This window comes from Halteromyces radiatus, assembly GCF_025201355.1.
Source record: "Halteromyces radiatus strain CBS 162.75 chromosome Unknown BX664scaffold_1, whole genome shotgun sequence".
NCBI lineage: Eukaryota > Fungi > Mucoromycota > Mucoromycetes > Mucorales > Cunninghamellaceae > Halteromyces > Halteromyces radiatus.
Genome location: NW_026251687.1, coordinates 3,902,486 through 3,923,961, shown reverse-complemented (window position 1 = coordinate 3,923,961; position 21,476 = coordinate 3,902,486). Strand labels below are relative to the sequence as shown.

Sequence of the window (21,476 nt, the reverse complement as noted above, 5' to 3'; positions counted from 1 at the left end):
CTAGGAAATGAAAATGTATCTATATATATATATATATATATATATATATATATATATAAGTATGTGCGGATGTTATAGTAAAACGGTATACTGTATTGCGTTTTGTTTCAATCTATTCCGATCGATTGTGATGGTTACGTAATTTTAAGAGGTCTCAGTACAGGATTCAACAAGAAAAAAGAGAGAGAAAAAAAAAAAAAAAAGAAAGAGTTTCCTAATGAAGATGATTATGAGCCTGAAAAGGAAGGTACCTTGTCTCCTTTTTTATTATTGATTCATCTTCTTTATTCCTTGTGAAAGAAATTGAATATGGAAATTCACCGATCCCGGCACTCGATGAGGGTCAGTATAATAGAGAACTGACCATTCAAATAAAAGGGTAGGTCACACAATCATTCATTGTTCTGGTTTGAATATCAGGGTTGCACAGTTCAACTGAGGAATTGGACGCCGCCTTCCTGTCAAACGTGGCCCTTGATCAAGGGGGACGGGGATAAGTATGTGTCGTACGAAAACAATAACTTGACACTCATATGAAAAAAGGGATCTGGGCCCTCAATTTCATTATTTAATTGTTCCAGCTTAATTTTTTTTTTTTGTTCTTTTTTTTTTTCTTTCTTTTTCATATTTTATTTATTTATTTCATTATGCTTTTTTCTCATTTGATATATTTATTGGCCCTGGTGGTCTTATCAATCTCTGCTCTTCCCATTCCCAGTCTAACTGATCATTCATCCCAAGAGATCTCTTATGATATTACTCCTCAAGCTGCCAATCATGAAAATAATCTTGTAAACAATCTTTCTTCTTTGGATCCTTTGGATAGCGTTACTTTTGTTGATGCTGACGATAATGAAGCTAATCGAGATACTTCTACCTCTTCCTCAACTACTACTGTTACCACCACTATAGCTACTTCTGCTCCTACAACAACAACAACAACAGCGACAACAACAACAGCAACAACTAGTGCCAAAACAAGAACTACTACTACTTTGACACCTACTTCTTCTTCCACCTCCTCTTCCTCCTCTTCTTCTTCCTCCTCTTCTTCCTCTTCTTCTTCTTCAGGTACTCACTCTGGTAGAGGTACCTGGTATACACCTGATCTAGGTAGCTGTGGTACGAAGAATAGCGCTTCTCAAATGGTGGTTGCTCTCAATCATATTGATATGGCCAATGGAGGCAATAGTAACAACAATCCCAAATGTGGCAAGAAGATTCAAGTCAACTACCAAGGCAAATCTGCTGTTGCGACCATTGTTGATACGGTAAGTTTTTTTTTTTTTTGTTGACTTTTTCGACTGATCATCATTTTTTTTATCATCGTAGTGTCCATCTTGTGACAAAGGAGCTTTGGATTTATCTCCTGCCGTTTTTGAAAAGTTGGCTAGTTTGGACGATGGTGTTATCACAGTGACTTGGGATTACTTGTAGATTATCCTTTTTTTTTTATTTGTTTGCTGTGCAGACGGTTGTATCATCTATTACTTCCCTCCTCTCCTTTGTATTTTTTTTTTATTATATATACATCCTACCTTTCCTCATCTGTGATGACTCTTCTTCTGTTTCTTAAAATTATTATTCTTGTAGTTAAGTCATTATACATTCATCCATTTTTAGTGGTAGTTTCATTGATTGAATCTCTCACCCTCACTTTTTTTTTTTTTTGCTGGACAATATCATTTTCGTTACAATAAACATTCTTTTCTTCCAACTTTTTTTTTTTCTATTGACATCCAATGGTTATATTGACAAGGAATTTCATGATATTCGGTGGACAAAGCACGTTGACCAAGAATAGAGTTGATGATCGGATAATCATCAGATAAGCGATTATGGTGGATGATGATGGGTAAGGGATAAATGGGGAGACCAACTCGTCAAATATCAAGTTCAAGCTGAACTTCGCCTACAAATGTCATCCTTGTTAGGCATTTTTAACCTTCATCATTGTTTAAAGTTTCATTCACGTGTTCCAAATATAAGCAATGCTTAACCTTCCTCCTTTTTTTTTTTTTTTTTTTTTTTTTTTTTAAAAAAAAAACACTTTAAGAAACTGGATTGACTTTTTTTTTTTGACAACATCCTCAATGTAACCCCTTGACAACACATTTTCAGGACTAAATTGGACTCCATTTAGCTTGAGGAGTTCCAATCTTTCACCTATAAAAAGTTAAAATGAAAAAAAAAAGAATAAGATTTTTCATCTTGGTCTCTTCAAGGAGACTTATGCATGTCTCGAACAAAAATGACGACCAAAACCTTGAAGGATTTGAGACTTTCTCCATGCATCTGTTGACACATCAATCTATCTCTTAGGAATCGATGATGATGAGTGATGAATGTGATGTTGATGAATAATAAAAATATATACAAATGGATGAGAGTCGGCTACGATAACCTATAATAGATGGCGACTAGTCTCTGGGTCACTTTGAGGACATAATCGTGGCCTCGGATGCACCAGTCTGATATTTTTTTTTTTTTTTTTTGAAACAAACAGTAGATGCTCGCCATCGCAAAATGATTGATTTCGTTGCATAGTATGTAGAATAAAAAAAAAAAAGAATGATCTGTAAGAACGTTTTTATTGTAAATAGATAAATAAATTACATGGTAACAAATCCCGTGATTCGAGAATAAAAGTACAGTAAAGGTATAACAATAAATAATATAATAAAATAGTAATAAAACAAAAAAAAAGAAATATAATAGTAATAATAAATAAGTAATAAATTATAATAATGGGTTATTAGCCTACACACAAAAAAAAAAAAATTAAAGTCATACATGAAGGAATTAGACAGGGTGCTTGGATTGATCGTTCTTTGTCCTATTGCGTTCTCCAAAACAACACCATCCATGTCGTCGACCTTTGTGTCGTTGATGACGTTCATACATTTCCACATGTCGTACTTGATGCATCACGTCAGGAAACCACCATTGAACCACAAAAGTGCATAGATACCTAGGTAAGAAGGCCACTACCAGCGAAACCAAGAATGTCAGCCAAAATGACCAGCCACCAAATACCATGTAAGCCATCCCATAGATCGCAGTACTTGGAAAAGCTCCGTACGCCACTACCCATAGAAATGTCACCAAGACCTCCAAAAATAGAAATACAAACATCCACCAAGTCCAATAGTAAGTGTTAAAGCCAGGCATCATGTTGGCCAAGATAATCACAGAAATTGCCACTGATGTAGATAGTTGAAGCATAGAATCTGGGTAACCATTCGGATTGGCGTCTGTTTGGTATAGAAAAAAGAAGGCATAAAACACCACAACGGATTGCCACAATCCATCAATAAAATAAATCCAAAACCGTAATCTTGTGTATATTTTTTTCTGAATGCCAATCTGATAGACTTGAGGATATCGTTTCAAATAAGAAGAGGTGATATCTTGATCCGTCGCACCTATATATATATATATATAAGAGTAACGAATAGGTTAACAAAATAGAATAAAAAAATAAAAAAAAATAAATGTAAACTTACCCAATATAACCACAGGAGCCACTGTGAAAATCAAATTGTATAGTTGTAAAAAGGAATAATCATAAAAGAGGTTGCCAGAGAATCGACTATAGATTTGATACCAAAGGGCAGGAAATACCCACACAATGTTCTTGAAAAAAAAGTTCAGGATCATTTCGGCAATACGTTCATAACTCCAATGACCTTGTACCAATAATAGTTTCTGAAGAAATCGAAATTGGGAAATTGCATAATCCGCCGCCATTGAAGCTTGTACCCCTTCTTGACCTGCAATACCTATACCCACATTGGCAGCTTGAATCATTGATACATCATTGGCACCATCACCCACAGCAAGGGTCACTGCATCTTGATTGCGACGCACCAATTCTACGACTAGAGCCTTTTGTAATGGACTGACACGACAGCATATCACACTTTTGCATTGCAATGCTACTTCGAGTAATTTGGCTTTGGATTCTTCTGTTTCGTATATCTTGGAAAGTGCTGCTCCTTCAATCACCAGCGCGTGTTGTTGATCTTGTTCTTGAGGATGATCGACTGCAGCATCATCTTTGACTACTGTTGTTGTTGTTGTTGTTGTTGTTGTCGCTTGTTGTATTTGTCCCAAAATGTAATCCAATCTTTCATTGACACTAGCCGTGCGTTGATCCCCATCGTTATCATTGTCAGATATGGTTTTCACTTCATCACGCACAGTCCAAAGTTTCATTGTTCCATCCAACAAATTGCTTGCATATCCAATATTAATCGCAGTTTCCAGTTTATCACCCGTCAAGACCCATATCTTGATACCAGCATGTCGTAAATCTTCAATACATTGTGGAACACCTTCTTGTAATTTATCTTCAATTGCAGTGGCACCTAAAAGAATCAACTGTTCTTCCAATTCATCTTGTAATGCATTAATCTTGTCGTTTCGTCCCTCCACTGCCGTACTGGCTTCTTGCATACGATGTTGCCATTCTCGAAAATAATCATCATCCTCTAATGTTCGATATCCTAGTACCAAAGTACGTAACCCATCATTGGAATAATCATCAATATCCTGTTGTGTTTGAGCCATACGAGCTTTATTGAGTGGTAAATCTTGGTCTAATCGAGCATACATCACATTGTCGGCACCTTTGGAATACAAAACTATGTCATGCCATGGCGCAGGTCGTCGTACAATCACACTCATGCGTTTTCGTGTAGAAGTAAAATCAAACACATGCAAAAGATCAAACGTATATTGTTTTCCAAGTATATTCACCATCAGTTGCTTGTTGCCTTGTCGTCCAATAAAAGCAAATCCTGCATTACGTGCTGCTAGTACCAGTGCCGCTTCATCTGGAGATTCTGCTTTGTATTCAAGCTGATCTTGTACTGTAGTGTCTACACGTTCCATCCACTTTGCATCGTCCTTGTCATCTGATAATGCTGCATCCAAAGATTCTCCACGATGTTTCTTCTTCTTTTTGCGAAGCTTGCTAGAAGGATGCCATTTCCCTTTTTTCTTGCCAATATTGTTGGTATTATGCAGTAATGATGATGATGATGATGATGCTGTTGGAATCACTTGTGGTTTTTGTATACTGTCGTCATCTGTATTGTCGTTGTCTGTACCTTCCAAAGTATCATCTACAATTGTTTTGCCATCCTTCCCAATACGTTCCACTACCACAGTATGACAGACTGCCAATAAAGTAAAAAATTCTTTGACAGCAGATCCTTGTTCATCATTCGCAGCAAGGTCTTGCATCAATCGAGGATCAGCAAATGAAAGACGTGAAAGATCCGTACTTGCATATATTGGCGTAAAGAGGTTCTGCATTGCTTTTTTGTATTCGTCTAATATATTCAGGCGTTGTTGAACTTGATGCTTTTCATCAGTAACATTTGCAGTATCATCATGATGAGTTGAGTTAATAACATTGATATTATTGCTGTCATCATCATTGGACCTAATAAGGGGAATAATCGTTGGTGATTGTTGTTGTTGTTGCTGTTGTCGTCGCAATCGAGCGCCACGAGCACCTTCAGTTTCTGGAGCAAAACCATTGTTTCCATATCGTTGTCCATTCACAGTACATTCACGAAATTCCATCACATTACGGGTCAAAGTGCCAGTTTTATCAGAGAATAGATATTCGATTTGTCCAAGATCATCTGAGAGGTTCCACTATCATGAATTAAAAAAAAAAAAAGGATTTCAAATTTGAGTTTTTACTTTTTCAGACGAAGATCCAGGGAAGTGTCTTACCGATTTTGGAATACAACTTGTCTTTGAATTTTCGTCCCACATATCCAAATCGCTCCAAATGAAGTAAGCCTATTCTTTCCAAGAAGTAGTAAAAAAAAAAAAAAAAAAAAAAAAAAAAAAAAAAAAAAAAAAAAAAAAAAAAAAAAAAAGTAGTGATGGTCAGTTTGATAATACTGTTTCATCGTTATATCTTACCTGAAAAGTTTTGACAAATTCAATGGAAACATATAATGAGATAGGGATAATATTTTGAAAAATAATAAGACTTGACCTGTATTAAAGGAAAAAAAAAAAAGAAAAGTTGGAGTGAGTCAAATGATCCTATTTTTCATTCATCCAATCATACCAAAAATTGATAAAGCCAACAAAAGCAGGGGAACTGTCTTGTTGGGAATATAGTTTAGTACCACCATCACGATCATCTTGATATTTTTCCACACCAGCCATGATGGCACAGACAAGACATAATATCATGAGAATACCAAAAGCAATCAGGATCTAAAAATAAATAAATAAAAATGATAAAGTAAGAACAGGGTAATTTCAGGGGGATAGTATATGCATAATAAAGTTAAGGGAATAATAGACTTACTTCAGAGTTCATTCTTTTTTCTATTTGACTACGTTTACTTGGTGTTTCACCTGAATTGAGCATAATCTTTGTATCCGTTCCAGTAAATATCACCACAGCAATTGCCCAAGGAGTATTTCGAATAACATGTCCACGAAGTATCAAATGATCAATTGATAATGGTGTTTTGGAGACTTCATCAAATGTGTTTGAATCTTGCTGCTTTTTTTCCAAGAGAGCAATGGTGCCTTCATAAGAATACAAATCAGGAGAAGGAGACGCAGTTTCTACATAAAAATGCCGTTGTAAACAGTCGTGACCAGATTGAAGATGCATAAGCGAATGTACAGCAGATCTTGGCTTCAAGTTGGTTTCACCATCCAAATCCTTTGTTTCCACAAAACAGATCCCATTTTCATCATCAGAACTAGATAACAAGATACAGTCAGCTGGGCAACTTTCACCGTTTCGAAGTAATAAGATATCACCAACACGGACATCTTTGGAAAGAGCAGGACCAAAGTAACCCTTATTATCGTCGTTCACTGTTGTATTAGAGGTTGCATGTCGTTGGGAAGATGAATTATTATTGGTTGTTGATATTGTTGAAGGATAATTTGGGTTGTTGTATCCAAGTAGGGTATGAGTGATAGTACCGTTGTATTTAGCGTCGACCTTATGTCGTTGATAATCTTCAAAACCATCCTTGACTGCTGAAATAAAGACCACGGCACAAATAGGAAGTAAAGTCAAAGCAGGGGACTTTACACCAAAGGCAGGAAGCATTTGTAAGATAGCCATAGCAAGAAAGTACATGTTGGCAGCACGACGAAATTGTTCAAATAGATTCTTGGGAATAAATGTCCACCATGTATATTTTGAGGTACGGATTTTGTTGGTGACATAGGTTTTCTTAGGATGACCTCGTTTATCTTTTTCATATGTTGGGAGTGGTAAATTAAAAAAGACTCTTCTTCCACCTACAGGGATTTGGCGTAACTTGACAGTGGTGCTGGTTCGTCTTAATCTCGTACTGGAACGTCGAGGATTTGCCGTTGATAATGGTCGAGAGGTACCAATACTACTGCTATTGCTGCGGTCATTATTGGCTTGTCGAGATGTTGAATGTTGACGTAAAAGAGATGGCGATGTTGTTGTTGTAGAAAAAATAGAGGTACGTCGACTATATGCTTCTTCATAATGGTCGTCCTTTTTAGGTTCGTTGTTCTTTTTATTATGTGATCCGTTTGATAGCCGTGAATGATACCAGTTTTTTACTGTTTGTCTTAAATTCATCCTTCTCTTCTCATATATAAATACAATTTCAATATAAAAGTTGATCAAAAGAGAAGATCGACAATTATATTTAACTAGATATATATTAAAAAAAGAAAAAAATAAAAATAAAAAGGGAAAGTAAAAGGTTCTTTCTTACTTAGCAAAATGATTTACAGCGGATTTTGAAAAATAGAGAAACTATAGTGTTAAAAAATGGTATTTTCAGCCGATATCATATACTAAGCCGCATAAGGACGTATTTCTTTCATATTATCATCTTCGTCATGATCATCATTAACCGTATTAAATAACTTTTTTTTTTTATTTTCCCTATTGTAAAACGAAATAGAAAAATTTGGTTCAACTCTACCTATTGTATCTAAACTGCACATGTGCTAGCCAATCAAAATACTGTCAATCAGAACATGGAAAAAAAATAATCCCGCTCTCTGTTTTCTTTTTTTCTTGTTGTCTTTTTACCTTTTTTTTTTTTTTTTCGTTCACAAATATATATATAACTTATCAACAATATAATAATGACTAGTGGTCAAGAAAAAGAATATGAACGGTTAATAGAACTTCAAAGGAGAGAAATGGAACTTTTGGCACAAACAAGAGAATTCGAGGACGATCTATCGGATGACGACTATAACGACACACGACTTGTTGACCTACGACAGGCAGTGACAGTTCCTGATATGCGATTTGAAAAACAATTCGAACGAACTGTGGCAACCTTAAAAGCGAATGGAGCATCCAATACAACTATATTTTTATCAGCTGTTATCAAGGATCAAGTGGTGATGCAATTTATCTCTGGTTTCACTTGGTGTTTGGCTGGACATGCTTGGCGATGGTTACGTCTCCGTAATCAACGTGTGAATAACAATAAGGAATCTTATCATTTTTTACGTGGTATCAAATATGGTTTATCTCGTTGGGCTTCGTAAGTTGGATAAATTCAAACTGTTTCTCTGGTTTGTATTTACAATTTCTTTCTCTTAGATCATCCTATCAAGCTTTGGTGAATTTGCCTTCGTTGACAACATCTTCCCCCGTAGCATAGATTTTTTTTTTGCCTTGATGTTTAGCTAGATACAAAACACATTCATTGATTACACAGAAATCAATAAAACAAAAATACCATCTTTCTTAGTTACTTTTGTTCTCTATCTCTTCCTACATAATATCCCAATAATATACATCACAATATATATACAATTAAAGTTTCCTTTTATTGATAAAGATCTTTGAATAATCCATACAATTAATAATAATAACTAAAAAAAAAACCCTACTATCTACACTAAATCTACATTCTATTCTATGATTCTCGTTGTATTTTCAATATGTACTGCCTTTCACGACCTGCTCGTCGTTCCAATGATATGTATGATGTCAATCCATATCCTTTCAAAATATCCATGACATCCAATGGTCGGTTTTCATTGATCAACAACAGATAAAAGACACCATGAGGAGATAATAAATCCTATTAAAGACAAGATTATATATATATATATATGGTTGACTGTTTTGTTCCTTTTTTTTTTTTTTTTTTTTTTTTTTTTTGTTTGACTCTTACCGATACAAGAGGAAGGAATTGATCAATGACTTCACGACCATCAATACCTCCAGCCCAAGAAGCTTCAATACCAAAACTACCTACTTCACTAGATGGTGTGACAACATAAGGAGGATTGAAACAAAGTATATCCACACTATGAAATAATCGAGGTAAAAGTCCATTCACCAAATTTGTACGCGTGCATTCAATATCAACTTGATTTTTTTGTCCTGTTTGAAAAGTGGCCTTACAAGCATGTTGATTAAGATCTGTAGTCAAATATACTATAAGATTCAAAGTGAGATTCTTTTCTTTTCTTTTTTTTTTGTTGTTGTTGTTGTAGAAAAAAAAAAAAAAGGAGTGTGAGGGAACTTACATGCTTGACTACCAATAACTTTGGCCAATAAAGTGGTAACACATCCTGATCCAGATCTAACATTAAAATAATAATAGTAATAAGAATAATAAAAAAAAGAAGGTTAGCTTACAATCCTCCATAATGAAGTTCTATTTTTACCCTATCTCCAAACAAATCTTTGGTTGTAAAGCTTGAATTTGATCTTGATCTTGTTCTAAAGCATCCAAAAGTAAAAAGGTATCCTCTAAAAAAAAAAAAAAGAATGTCAGTATAAACTTTATCACCATAAAATAATATATATTTATACTCGTTACCGGCAGGTTCGTATATTTTGCCGAAATCTTGACTAGTCAGGTGCGACAAGTCTGGAGTCGGTATCATGTCAAAAAAAAAAAAAGATTAAAAAGAATAAAGGAGAACAAAAAAAAAAAAAAAAAAAAAAAAAAAAGGATGAGAGAAGAGGACAAGCCAATTGGGTGATTTGCTTTTCGCCTATAAATTTCAATATGGGCTTTAAAAAAACATTCAGGCATGCAAGAAGTAAATAGTAACAGATCTATTGGTTGAATTGACTCAGCCTTTTAAGCATTTCATTTTATATTTTCTTTTCTTTTCTTTTTTTTTTCTTCTTCTTCTTCTTCTTTTTCTTCTTCTTTTTTTTTCTTTTTTATTTATTTTAAATTTACTAAACCTCATTTTCATTAAATATCATGTCAGATATCCGTATTCTGGGTTACAACGCACTACTTACTCCCAACTATGTGTCTGAAGAATTCCCTATGGTAAAAAAAAAAAAAAAAAAAAAAAAAAAAAAAAAAAAAAAAAAAAAAAAAAACCTTATGGTTATAGATAAAGAATTCATTGTTATTAAACTTTAAAAGGATCATCCTTTTGTTTGATTTATTATTATTTATTTAATCTAGTCTGAGGCTTCCAAGGTCACCGTGGCTGAAACAAGGGAACAAATCAAGGATATTCTGCAAGGAAAAGATGATCGTTTACTTGTCATCGTAGGTCCCTGTTCCATTCATGATACTCTGGCCGCAAAAGAATATGGTAAAATCATCATCATCATCACTTTTATGTTACCTATATTTTGTTAATCGTCATCATTTTTTTTTTTTATTTTAGCTTCCCTTTTATTACAAGTCAAGAAACGTCTTCAAGGTGAACTTTTGATTGTAATGCGATCTTATTTTGAAAAACCAAGAACAGTGGTTGGTTGGAAAGGATTGATCAATGATCCTAATATAGATGGAAGGTAAAAAAAAAAAAAAAAAAAAAAAAAAAAAAAAAAAAAAAAAAAAAAAAAAAAAAAAAAAAAAAGTAATAAAAAAAAAGTGTGGTCAAAAGGATGATCTAAACTAACTTTTGATTTATTTAGTTTTGACATCAATAAAGGATTACGAATTGCAAGAGGAATGTTATCTACTTTGACAGACATGGGAATGCCAGTGGCAGTTGAATTATTGGATACTATCACTCCACAATACCTTGGAGATCTTATCTCATGGGCAGCGATAGGGGCTCGTACAACGGAATCACAACTACATCGTGAATTAGCTTCAGGCTCATCATTTCCTGTCGGATTCAAGAACGGCACAGATGGGAATCTCCAGATAGCCATGGATGCCATTCGAGCGGCTGCCGTGCCACATCATTTTCTAGGTCTCACTCATGCCGGTGTGGTCTCGGTCGTTCATACCCGTGGCAATCCTGATTGTCATGCCATCTTACGCGGCGGTACGGATGGACCCAATTATACTGCACCCTTTGTTCTCAAGGCAAAACAACAACTTACTTCTCTCCATTTGCCCGCCCATATCATGATCGACTGTTCTCATGGCAACTCTAGCAAAGATCATCGCAATCAACCCAAGGTCGCCAAAAATATCGCTGATCAGATCGCTTCTGGTGAACACGCTATCATGGGTCTTATGTTGGAATCTCATCTATGTGAAGGTAATCAACCCGTTCCCGCTGATGGTCCTGCTGCTCTCAAGTATGGTGTTTCTATCACTGATGGTTGTATTGATTGGGATACTACTGAAGATGTATTGGATATGCTGGCTGATGCTGTCACTACTCGTCGTTCGAAACAACAACAAAATGGTGCTCCACAAGAATAACATCTCTCTCTTATATGGATACCCCCCTCTCTTAGTTAGTTATTTTTATTCCAAATAAAATCATATGTTTGTGTATCTATTTATAAATCAATATTGTTGTATGTTTGTACACTTTATTCAATAATAAATGACGGAATTCAAAGAATAAGATGGCGCAAAAATAGGAAATAAAATATCGTAAGGATAGAAAATAAATGACAGAAGAAAAAAAATATAATTGTCGCATAATCAAATAGAGAATATAATAGATATCATGAAAAAAAGAGCAATCAAAAAAAAAAAAAAAAGAAATCCGCCAATTGAGTTCACCAAGTTAACATATATAAAAAATAAAAAATAAAAAAATGAGTAATACTTATCCAGATAAAAATATTTCACTAGCTTACCATTTAAGTGTAATGTGATCGCCGTAGCGAAAGTAGGATGGCGATAACCATCCCGGAATTTGTATTGAATAAAAAAAAAAAAAAAGGCTGACCGTAACCACGCAAATGCGCATTAACGACCACGGTCAAGCCCAAAAACAAAAAAGAAGTAGATCAATTGAGAGACAGACAGAGGTGGTTGAGTTATTAAAGGATGCTTGTAAGGAAAAAGGTAGGCAAAAAAAAGAAGGCAGATCAAAAAGTAAGCACGTAGGCCAAAAAGATGAATATAATGTAAAGAAATAAAAAAAAAAGTTAAATCAAAGGGATCCTTTTATAAGAAAATGAATCACTCGTGCAATTATGAACTAATTTTAGTTGATAAAATGATGAGACAAGATGTAAGCGAGTTTTATCTTTTTTTTTTTTTAAATATTAGCAACATTTCTATCTTTATATCGTATCTAATTCATCATCATTTTTTTTTAGTATCTACTTTATTATTTTAGTATCTACTTCATCATTTTTTTTTATAGTATTAGCAACATTTCTCTCTTTCTATTGTATTTAATTTATCATTGTCTTTTTTAGTATCTACTTCATCATTTTTTTTCTTTTTTTTTTTTTTAGTGTTAGCAACATTTCTCTCTTTATAATAAAGTTAATTACATAGATGTTCTACATTAAATTCTATTATTACAATATTTATGTACTAAGTGATACATGGTACTGACTTGTTTTGCCGTGTTTTAGTTTAATGACTAGATTCCTTTTTTTTTTTAGTTGTTCTATTTTAAATGATAGTATGATTGTGCACAGCATACTTATTATTGCCATTTTTTAATTTCCCTTGATGTGATGAATCATCATTATTATATTGATTTATCATGTTGGCTGATAAAAGAGTGTTTTGACATTTTTCAAAGAAAAAAAGAAAAGAAAAAGAAAATGCTGTTCTGTCAGAAGGTAACTAGAATGAAATATTTTGTATTTTATCAGAAATTTGTACAGTGATTGACGACAATGTTTCATCATCCATCATACAATCATACAATCATCCAACATATAATCATCCATTATCACATATCATCCATCATACAGTCATCCATCATCCATCCTGTAATCATCCAATATAAAATCATCCGTTATCACATATCATCAATCATGAATCATCAATTATGAATCATCAATCAATTGATACCTAAAAAAGAATGGACAACACCCAAAGCTGCTAAAAATATGAAAAGCTTATGTTACTTTTCTTTTCTGTCTTTTATTATTAATAAACAAGTTATCATCAATGTGTTGTGTGTTTTTAATGTACTCTACCGCCATCTCTGGAGCGATATCTGAAAAAGTGGTAATGCGCCATTCATTTTGGGAAAGTACGATATTTTATTTGATAACATCACGAAAAGCATTTTCTTGTGACCCGACAAAAAACCTTGAAAACACTGTATTTCCTTTTTTTTTTTTTTTTTAAAAAAAAAAAGTGGTTTTATTGAAGTATGTATAAATGGAAAACAATGGTAAAATGGAGGAAAAAGATGATAACAGAATACAACTGAATGATGTCAAAAATAAAAAAAAAGGAGGGAAAAAAATGTAAAGTATAAATGTATGTAAAAAAAAAAAAAGAGGAAATGAGATGTTTAAAGGATAAAATAAAAATAAAAAACTAAAAAAAAAAAAAAAAGAGAATCTATACATCGTTGGTCGCTTTTTCCAGAGCTGGTTGGATCACTCTAATCTTTTCTAAAAGAACATTCACGGCTAAAACAAAAAGATTTTCAGCAGGGATGATACCAGTTGTTTCCACGTTGACTAAAAAAAAAAAAAAAAAAAAAAAAAAAAAAGATATTAAATCACTTTCAATAAAATGCATCCTATACTTACAAATAAAATGATCACGGACTCGAGTCAATCGCACCTTGTTTTCAAATTCCTTATGTCGTAATACTTCTCTACTAACGGTATCCTTACGTGGATTAACAACCTTTGCAGTAGTTACACCATCCTTTTCAACCAAAGCCACCACACCTTCAGGGAAACAATTCTTGAATTTGATAGCATCATCACCAGTAATAGGTTTCAAAATAGTAATTTCTGGAAGAAGTCGATAAGAAGCTGTAGCTACAGGTGACCATTTGGCATGTTCCTTTCCAACTCCCTTGGTACAATGTAATTCCATGTCGATTTCTTGTCCTGGTCGAAGTTTAGCAATCAAAATATCATCTTGTACTGGTCGAATAGGATCATCAGCAAACTTTTCAGCTTGATCACCTTTAGGTTCCCATACCAAATGACGAGAATAAACTATAAAACAATTATTATTATTTTATTAGATTCACTAGATATGTTTAAACTTTTTCTTTTCTTACCATGACTATTAATATATAACTTGCTAGGATCAGTTTCACCTTCAGCAGCATCAGGATTTCTTTCACATTTCACCTTGAGCTTGAACACAAGAGTATTCAAATCTGTGGGTCCATCATCAGCTAATCATCCAAAAAATTGAGAAAAATGAGTATTCATAATCATTCCTTTCCAATAAATTAGTTACCTGACTTGTAATCAAAAGCATGAGGAGGTGCTTTAATAGGGACCAAACCCAATCGATGGGCAAGGACTTCGTCTTGAATAATGGAAGTGTTGTTCATAACATAAACGTGTTCAATAGCCATCGTAGGTACCTAATAATTAATCAATAATTAGATCAACTCCTCTTATATGTATATATTACAACTTACTTCAGCAATCAAGATACGTCTAAAAGCATTAGCAACAGAGGCATCAATACCAATAAGGTCAAATTCTATACTGTGTTGGGAAAGTCGGTTGATCTTGACTTGAAAGTTCTGAATGATAAAATTAAACAATGGAGATTAATAAAAAGTTGCCTTTCATAATATAATATCATTTATTTACCTTTTTAAATTCTTCCAAGTCCCAAGCATTACTAATACCAGGATATTGATGAGGATAATCACTACCGCTTACCTATATTATATATAAAGTTGAGTATGATAAGTACACTTATTATTATTATTATTATTATAAACTTACACTGGTGACTCTATCACGTTCTACTAGTACTCGTGTACGTAAAAGTTCAACATTGTCAGCAAGTTGTGCCACCATTGCTAGAATAAAAGGAAAAGTTATAAAGAAAAAGAAAAAGAAAAGAAAAATCGGGGTTCGTTTGTCACAAAAAAAAAAAAAAAAAAAAAAAAAAAAGAGTTGATGAGAGACACACAGAAAGGAAGTAAGCCACAAACTGGCACTCCGCCTATGCATTCATTCACTTAATATGCGATTTTCATTCGCTCTCAGATCATCCTTATTAGGCTTGATTTTTTTTTATGGTGAATGATTGAAAACAATAGATAGATTGAATGATTAAGTCGAATACTGATGAATGGTTTGAATGATCTCATAAAGCTGTAGGATACTTGAGTAATGAATATGCTGAACATTCAGATTCTCTATCCTTATGAATAAGCTGTAGTGATATGTCAAATCTGACCAATTCTATGTACAAATACACTTGATTTTCCCAAAAAAAAAGAGAATGTATAAAAAATGCATGACTTTTGTGACAAAAATAATTGGAACTATATGATGATTTTTTTTATTGTATGTATAAATATAAAAAAAACAAAAACAAATAATAATAGAAGAAAGAAGGAGTTGTGATAGAATATCTGTTCTAGAAGGAATAATGATGAAGAATATGTTGGTGTCATGTCGCTTTCTTTGCTTGTTTCGCTTTTTGTTTTGCCGACGCGTAGGTAAAGAATGCAACAATACCCACAATACCAAGAACAAGGATATAAAAGGGTAAACGAATGGCGTATTCAAAAGGAGGGAAGTATTGTTGTATTCCATTGTTTTCATCAATAAGTGGCTATTTTTTTTTTTTTTAAAAAAAAAAGAGATTAATGTAGATGAGAAAACCGAATAATTCATGTAAACTAACTCTAATAAAATATTATAATTATTATTTTTCTTTCTTCTTTTCTTTCTTACCATCACTAAGGCCCACAAAGTATAATAGATGAAGATAACCCAAGCACTAGCAAAGGCAACAGCTCCAACAAGTTTATCAGTTCCCGTACTCTATAGATAAATAAAGTTCCATCATCAGAGTCCATTGAAGTACTAATATTTCTCTTTCTATATCTACTTATTGATTTACCATCTTGATTAGTGATACTAATCTGTGAAGGCGTTATTTGGAGAAGAAAAGGGAAAAGAAAAAAAAGGAAAAAGAAAAGAGGATATATATATAAACGCTCCAAGCTGGGTTCGAAACCTACGTTAGGATTTTTTTTTTTGGGCAACTCAAAACGTTAAGCAGTCTGTAAAGACAATCATCATGCCATTTTGATACTTCTATTGTCTACAAATATACTTGAATCATTTTATTATGAAATAAAAGTAAAAAAAAAAAAATGAGGGTGAAATAAATATATAGAAACGATTAGAGGAAAAAAATCATCTATATATAGTCATCATCAAAAGCTATCATTCTTTGATTTATAATTAAACGTCCATTTCAAAAACAAGTTGTTGGTCACTATCATCATCATTTTTATGGCTATTTTCCAAGGAAGATGGTTCGGACAAAGAAAAAGATCGATTGGAAGGAGGAGTTGAGAATTCATTGATCATTGTCAAAGGCCAAGCTGAAGGATGATGATGAGGAAGACTACCCACTTTGAAATCTGGTAGAGAATAAAGCCAAGGGGAAATGACTGGAGAGGTTGATGATGTACATGTAAATGGAGGACATGACTTTAAAGAATAATTAGAAGGTGAATCATATTGATAAGATGCTGATGATTTATAATTAGGATGAGGAATAGCCATAGGATGTACCTTTTTTTCATTCTCTTCTTTTGTGATGACGACTGGTAAAGAGAATGAAGTACTTGGTTTTTTGATTTTTTTAAGTGGAGGTTCTAATTCAATTGTTGGTGGAGTATGAGTATATGTAAAATCTATTTGACTATCGTTCTTATTCATCATAATCAGACTATTTTTTTTTATTATGATGACGATGATAGTGGGAAAAAAAAAGGGAAAGAAAGAAAAAAAAAAAAAGAAAAGAAAGAAAGAAAGAAAAAAGAAAGAAAAAAAAAGAATATGTACAACATGATCTTGATTTTATGCCTTGTGGGTCGCAGCATATTTTGATGGTACCATAATATCAAGTTCATAAGCCTTGTGATGAAAAAAAAAAAAAAAAAAGCGTGATACAAAAGAGATCGCTTGAACAATCAATATATATATATATATTATTTCCCTTTGATATTAAAAGATCATTGATCACACAATAAGTATCAGGTGAATTGTATCAAGTCAAGGATTGTAAATATCTTGGCTTCTATTTCATCCAATAAAAATTCATACAATGTTAACTCGGTTATTCTTTTTTCTCAGGTACCACATGGCCTTTTCAAATAAATAATCATGGGAACAATAAAAATAAATATTTAAGATTAATATGATCGATAATTAGGCTCGTGCGTTCCAGATTACCTCTTTTATTATAGTCAATAAGGTAAATAAAAGTAGTAATGAATAATATTCATATGTTGACTTTTTTAAATAGTACTCATAACGGCATTGATAAAAAAAAAAAAAAAAAAAAAAAAAAGGGGGGGGGAAGGTTTTGCCTATCTCCTTGAGCCGTGGCTGAGTCGAACACCCACCCAATGAGGATTCTGGGCATTTGTCCAATGATTTTTCAATTCTTCTCTCTCTCTCTCTCTCTCTCTCATTTTTTTCCCTCTCTTTCTTTCTCCTTCTATTCATCATGTCCAACTGGAAAAATGTTAACAACTGGTATATATAAAAAAAAAGGAACTTTTTTATTTAGATAATAGTTTTATTTGTTTTTGTATAAATAAACTCAAACTAACTAAACCATTCTTATATAGGCACTGGTACATTTTTAAAAAATCAACATTCTTTTTTTTTTCAAGGGGGGAAACCTTGATTAATAACCGGTATTTTTCTTCTTTTTGATAGGGTCAATAAAAACTGTCTCGTATGGGCTCAGACTTATTTTACTGACAAAGTAGTTGGATTAGAAACTGAAAAGGATGGTCACCAAGTAAAAATCAGCAAGATGGATGAATGTACTGGTGATGTCGAAGTCTGTCAACGCAAAGGAAAGATCATTACTATTTATGATGTTAATTTGAAATATTCTTGGGAAGGTATGTTCATATATATATATATATATTTGGAAAAAGGAAGAGAATATTCGAACAAGTGTGATAACTAAAAAAAAAAAATATCTTTTTATTTTTATCATAGGTGTTGCATCCGATGGTACCAAAGTGTCAGGTACTATCCATATTCCTGAAGTAGCTCATGATACTGAAATAGATGAATATGTGGTAAAGAGAAAAAGAAGTAAAAAAAATAGAGAGGAAGAAAGAATGTATATGTGTGATGATTGATATCGATTATTCTTTAGTTTGAAGTGACCGTCAAGGAAGAAGATACCCTCAAACGTACTATTCGGGATATTGTCAAACGTCATCTTACTCCTTTGATGTCTAAACAATTCGACATGTTTTCCAAAGATTTAATCTCCCGTAAGTATTCTTGTCATGATGATTAAATAGATGATGAACTCCCTTTTCATATATTTTATTTATTAGATCATGGATCTGATGTTTATATTCAAGCCGATCAACTTGGTACACCAGCACCGCTTAGACAACCAACTCCTTTATAGATATAGTGTGATTGATTTTCCACATTACATCCCCCCTTATTCCTATCCACATGTTCGTCATTGGGTTTATTATTATTATTATTATTATACACATTGCATTTTATTTATTAAACTTTTACACGTTATTCTAGCATCGCATTCAATTTGTTTTCTTTATTTTATTCCTGGTTGATTACTTATATTATTCTTGAAATAAATAATAATAAAAAAAAAGTTGATTATTCCAATTGAAATATATAATCATACATACATACAATACGTTGAACAATGAAATTTGGATTGGGTAAAATAGATGGTAAATCTTTATTAATAAAGGAATGAATCAATTGTGAAGATAAATGAAGACTATTATAGGTAAGGGTATATACATAAAAAAAAAAAGGAAAGATCAATAAACTATAAACAAGAATGACAAGGATATGTAAGATTAAAGAAATGATAATGAATGGAGAATAGATAAATGATGTTAAGAATAAATTCAAAGCAACAAGAAAAATAGAACGAAATCAATAGTTTGATAATTGATCCTTGAGGAACAAAGACTTGTCATAAACCACATATACTTTCACACTTTCTCGTAAAATATGACTAGCACTTGTCAATCGAGGCTACAAAAAAAAAAAAAAAAGTTTGAAGGATATCAGTGTTCACCTCTTTGTACCCCGCCTTTTTTTTTTCTTTTTCTTATTTCATATTTCTTACTAGCTGATCAGTTTGATGTTGAATCCAATAATCGAGAGCATCAGCCACAATATGATCCGATACAACCAAGCAATCAGGATCTTCACGATTTGGACGTTTGACATTTGGTGATCGTTTTACTGAAGCAAAAAAGGTAAATCCAAATAGTGACAGCATATCATTATCCAAAGTATCATCATTATTTTGTTCATCAATAGGTTTGATCTGTGTGGATGTCATTGTGACCTTGAGTACTGCTTTGGCATGTCCTGTTGTAGAATCCATAGCATTGAATAATCCCAGAGTAGAGATCAATGTTCTGGATGAGATGATTTCGTTGAGTTGATATGTTCGTGTTAGAAATCCAAGTAATCCATTGATTTTCTATAATATTAATATTTATATCAGGTAATTGTTTTTTTTTTTTTTTTTTTTTTTTTTTTTTTTTTTTTTTTACCTTTTGAACATGAATAATAGGAGGTAATGGTAATGGATGTTCTTTGTATATGGTGGTAATAGATGTTTCATTGGTGAAAGAGTTGGAGTAATCAATATGTCTTGGTGATGCAGGTGGAGTAATCAATAAAAATGAAGCATCAACATCATTGTTACTGTAATAATTATTGCTCAAGTCACAACTAGATGGAGAAGGTGGTAGATTATCATTATAAAGATTTACGGCGACCAACTGATCCGCAAATGTCACTTTGGATTTTTTGTTGCTTGAATTATTATTGTTAATAGGTTGTTCATCATAATAATCAAGGATACTATCATGTTTTGCATCAGGAAAGGACGGTAGAGCTTTTTCTTGAAAGTTGATATCTGTATTGATTGAAGGTTGTTGTAAAAGGACATCCACGGCTGAGTCTCTTCTTTCTTCTATTATTGATTCTTGTTGTATTGATTCTGATGTAACAGGTGGGATACACAAGGATGTTCGGTCTTTCAATGAAGTGTTATCTAGAGCGATTGTTGCATAGTGTTCTTCTTGATTTATGCTGGATAAGTCTTTCATTTGTTGACGGTCAGGTTCCATTGGTGAAGAAGTAATAAGACTTGTGGAATTCGATAAAGGTTTTTGTGAATCTGCAAGGTTGAAGGAATCGTTTTGTGCTATAGACAAAGAAGAAGAATGAGGTTAATATAATAATAGGAATCATATTAAAAAAAAAAACTCACCAGATTGAATTTGATTAGAAAAGGTGTTGGCATTCATACGTTCCAGACGTAATTGATTAAGTTTGGTTTGAATATTGGAGGATAGATTGATAATTTGTCGATACTTTTGACGATCATCTACTGAGGACAATTTGTCAGCGATACCATTGAGTTGAGTAGATGACAAGAAAGTAGTGGAAGAAGAATTAGCCATATTTTCATGTTGAATATAAAAAAGAAAAGTAAATAGAAAAAGAAATAGCCAAAAAAAAAAGGGGGGAAAGAAGAGAAGAATGAAATATAATAAATATATTTATTGAGTGAGTGAAAAGGAGCGAGATTCATTGTCCGGTACGCTTGTTTATAAAAGGAGTGACCAGTAAGACTCCCTATCATATATATACCAAATATCAATATTTTCTTTTTCATTTATTCTTTTTTTTTCGACCAACCAATAGAAAAGAATGTTAAATTGATTTGATCATTTAAAAAGAAGTCTCTCTCTCTCTCGCTAATAAGAACAAGAAAGATGATTTTTATTGACAGGAGAGAAAATGACAGTTTCCTTTTTTAGTCTATCATCACATACAGTAACATCAATATGCAATCAAAATACAGTAAAAATAAATAAATAAATGAATAAATATATAAAAAAGAGGGGGTAAGGAAATTATAGATATATAAATACGCATACGTATGTACTTTTAAGTAGGGGAATTATGTGAAGACAACACCAATGATTTTATATAAAGAATTTGATGATGTTTATTATTGTATGGTCAAAAAGAAGGATGTGGTATAAATACAAAATTAATAAAGTAATGTCATAAGGCGCAAAGAACATATATATCATAATAA

The 21,476-nt window shown here is 32.7% G+C and overlaps 9 protein-coding genes across 9 annotated transcripts; 4 read left to right on the top strand and 5 right to left on the bottom strand.

Annotated features, from left to right (window-relative positions):
• Positions 1 to 645: 645 nt before the first annotated feature.
• Positions 646 to 1,718, top strand: BX664DRAFT_322592 (RlpA-like double-psi beta-barrel-protein domain-containing protein-containing protein; the record flags this gene model as incomplete). Its single annotated transcript, XM_051543521.1, has 2 exons — positions 646 to 1,271; positions 1,333 to 1,718. Coding segments are annotated over 2 exons (731 nt in total), but the record flags the coding sequence as incomplete, so codon positions are not given.
• Positions 1,719 to 2,580: 862 nt separating this feature from the next.
• Positions 2,581 to 7,705, bottom strand: BX664DRAFT_382450 (uncharacterized protein). Its single transcript, XM_051549045.1, has 6 exons — positions 6,344 to 7,705; positions 6,098 to 6,249; positions 5,947 to 6,022; positions 5,752 to 5,820; positions 3,507 to 5,670; positions 2,581 to 3,425 (listed from the first exon to the last, which is right to left on the bottom strand). Exons 1-6 carry the CDS (start codon positions 7,616 to 7,618, stop codon positions 2,803 to 2,805), a joined length of 4,359 nt encoding a protein of 1,452 aa, XP_051405568.1. The 5' UTR covers positions 7,619 to 7,705; the 3' UTR covers positions 2,581 to 2,802.
• Positions 7,706 to 8,085: 380 nt separating this feature from the next.
• Positions 8,086 to 8,822, top strand: BX664DRAFT_322587 (uncharacterized protein). Its single transcript, XM_051543520.1, has one exon. It carries the CDS (start codon positions 8,137 to 8,139, stop codon positions 8,548 to 8,550), a length of 414 nt encoding a protein of 137 aa, XP_051405567.1. The 5' UTR covers positions 8,086 to 8,136; the 3' UTR covers positions 8,551 to 8,822.
• Positions 8,823 to 8,924: 102 nt separating this feature from the next.
• On the bottom strand, positions 8,925 to 9,906 carry BX664DRAFT_255911 (S-adenosyl-L-methionine-dependent methyltransferase; the record flags this gene model as incomplete). Its single annotated transcript, XM_051540438.1, has 5 exons — positions 8,925 to 9,092; positions 9,180 to 9,451; positions 9,544 to 9,599; positions 9,685 to 9,769; positions 9,840 to 9,906. 5 exons carry the CDS (start codon positions 9,904 to 9,906, stop codon positions 8,925 to 8,927), a joined length of 648 nt encoding a protein of 215 aa, XP_051405566.1.
• A 272-nt stretch (positions 9,907 to 10,178) lies between these two features.
• On the top strand, positions 10,179 to 11,727 carry BX664DRAFT_290434 (3-deoxy-7-phosphoheptulonate synthase). The gene is made up of 4 exons (XM_051541887.1): positions 10,179 to 10,307; positions 10,449 to 10,581; positions 10,657 to 10,786; positions 10,910 to 11,727. The coding sequence occupies exons 1-4, from the start codon at positions 10,236 to 10,238 to the stop codon at positions 11,652 to 11,654; spliced, it is 1,080 nt and encodes a 359-aa protein (XP_051405565.1). The 5' UTR covers positions 10,179 to 10,235; the 3' UTR covers positions 11,655 to 11,727.
• Positions 11,728 to 13,682: 1,955 nt separating this feature from the next.
• BX664DRAFT_290429 (DNA-directed RNA polymerase) lies at positions 13,683 to 15,187 on the bottom strand. Its single transcript, XM_051541886.1, has 7 exons — positions 15,089 to 15,187; positions 14,951 to 15,022; positions 14,773 to 14,880; positions 14,586 to 14,715; positions 14,401 to 14,520; positions 13,916 to 14,335; positions 13,683 to 13,843 (listed from the first exon to the last, which is right to left on the bottom strand). The coding sequence occupies exons 1-7, from the start codon at positions 15,161 to 15,163 to the stop codon at positions 13,722 to 13,724; spliced, it is 1,047 nt and encodes a 348-aa protein (XP_051405564.1). The 5' UTR covers positions 15,164 to 15,187; the 3' UTR covers positions 13,683 to 13,721.
• A 440-nt stretch (positions 15,188 to 15,627) lies between these two features.
• On the bottom strand, positions 15,628 to 16,271 carry BX664DRAFT_322577 (dolichol phosphate-mannose biosynthesis regulatory). The gene is made up of 3 exons (XM_051543519.1): positions 16,221 to 16,271; positions 16,052 to 16,141; positions 15,628 to 15,929 (listed from the first exon to the last, which is right to left on the bottom strand). The coding sequence occupies exons 1-3, from the start codon at positions 16,221 to 16,223 to the stop codon at positions 15,765 to 15,767; spliced, it is 258 nt and encodes an 85-aa protein (XP_051405563.1). The 5' UTR covers positions 16,224 to 16,271; the 3' UTR covers positions 15,628 to 15,764.
• Positions 16,272 to 17,692: 1,421 nt separating this feature from the next.
• On the top strand, positions 17,693 to 18,989 carry BX664DRAFT_382445 (activator of Hsp90 ATPase). Its single transcript, XM_051549044.1, has 6 exons — positions 17,693 to 17,872; positions 17,968 to 17,973; positions 18,059 to 18,249; positions 18,350 to 18,432; positions 18,513 to 18,633; positions 18,700 to 18,989. The coding sequence occupies exons 1-6, from the start codon at positions 17,844 to 17,846 to the stop codon at positions 18,774 to 18,776; spliced, it is 507 nt and encodes a 168-aa protein (XP_051405562.1). The 5' UTR covers positions 17,693 to 17,843; the 3' UTR covers positions 18,777 to 18,989.
• An 81-nt stretch (positions 18,990 to 19,070) lies between these two features.
• On the bottom strand, positions 19,071 to 20,868 carry BX664DRAFT_382444 (uncharacterized protein). The gene is made up of 4 exons (XM_051549043.1): positions 20,640 to 20,868; positions 19,915 to 20,573; positions 19,479 to 19,841; positions 19,071 to 19,384 (listed from the first exon to the last, which is right to left on the bottom strand). The coding sequence occupies exons 1-4, from the start codon at positions 20,830 to 20,832 to the stop codon at positions 19,283 to 19,285; spliced, it is 1,317 nt and encodes a 438-aa protein (XP_051405561.1). The 5' UTR covers positions 20,833 to 20,868; the 3' UTR covers positions 19,071 to 19,282.
• Between the last annotated feature and the right edge of the window lie 608 nt (positions 20,869 to 21,476).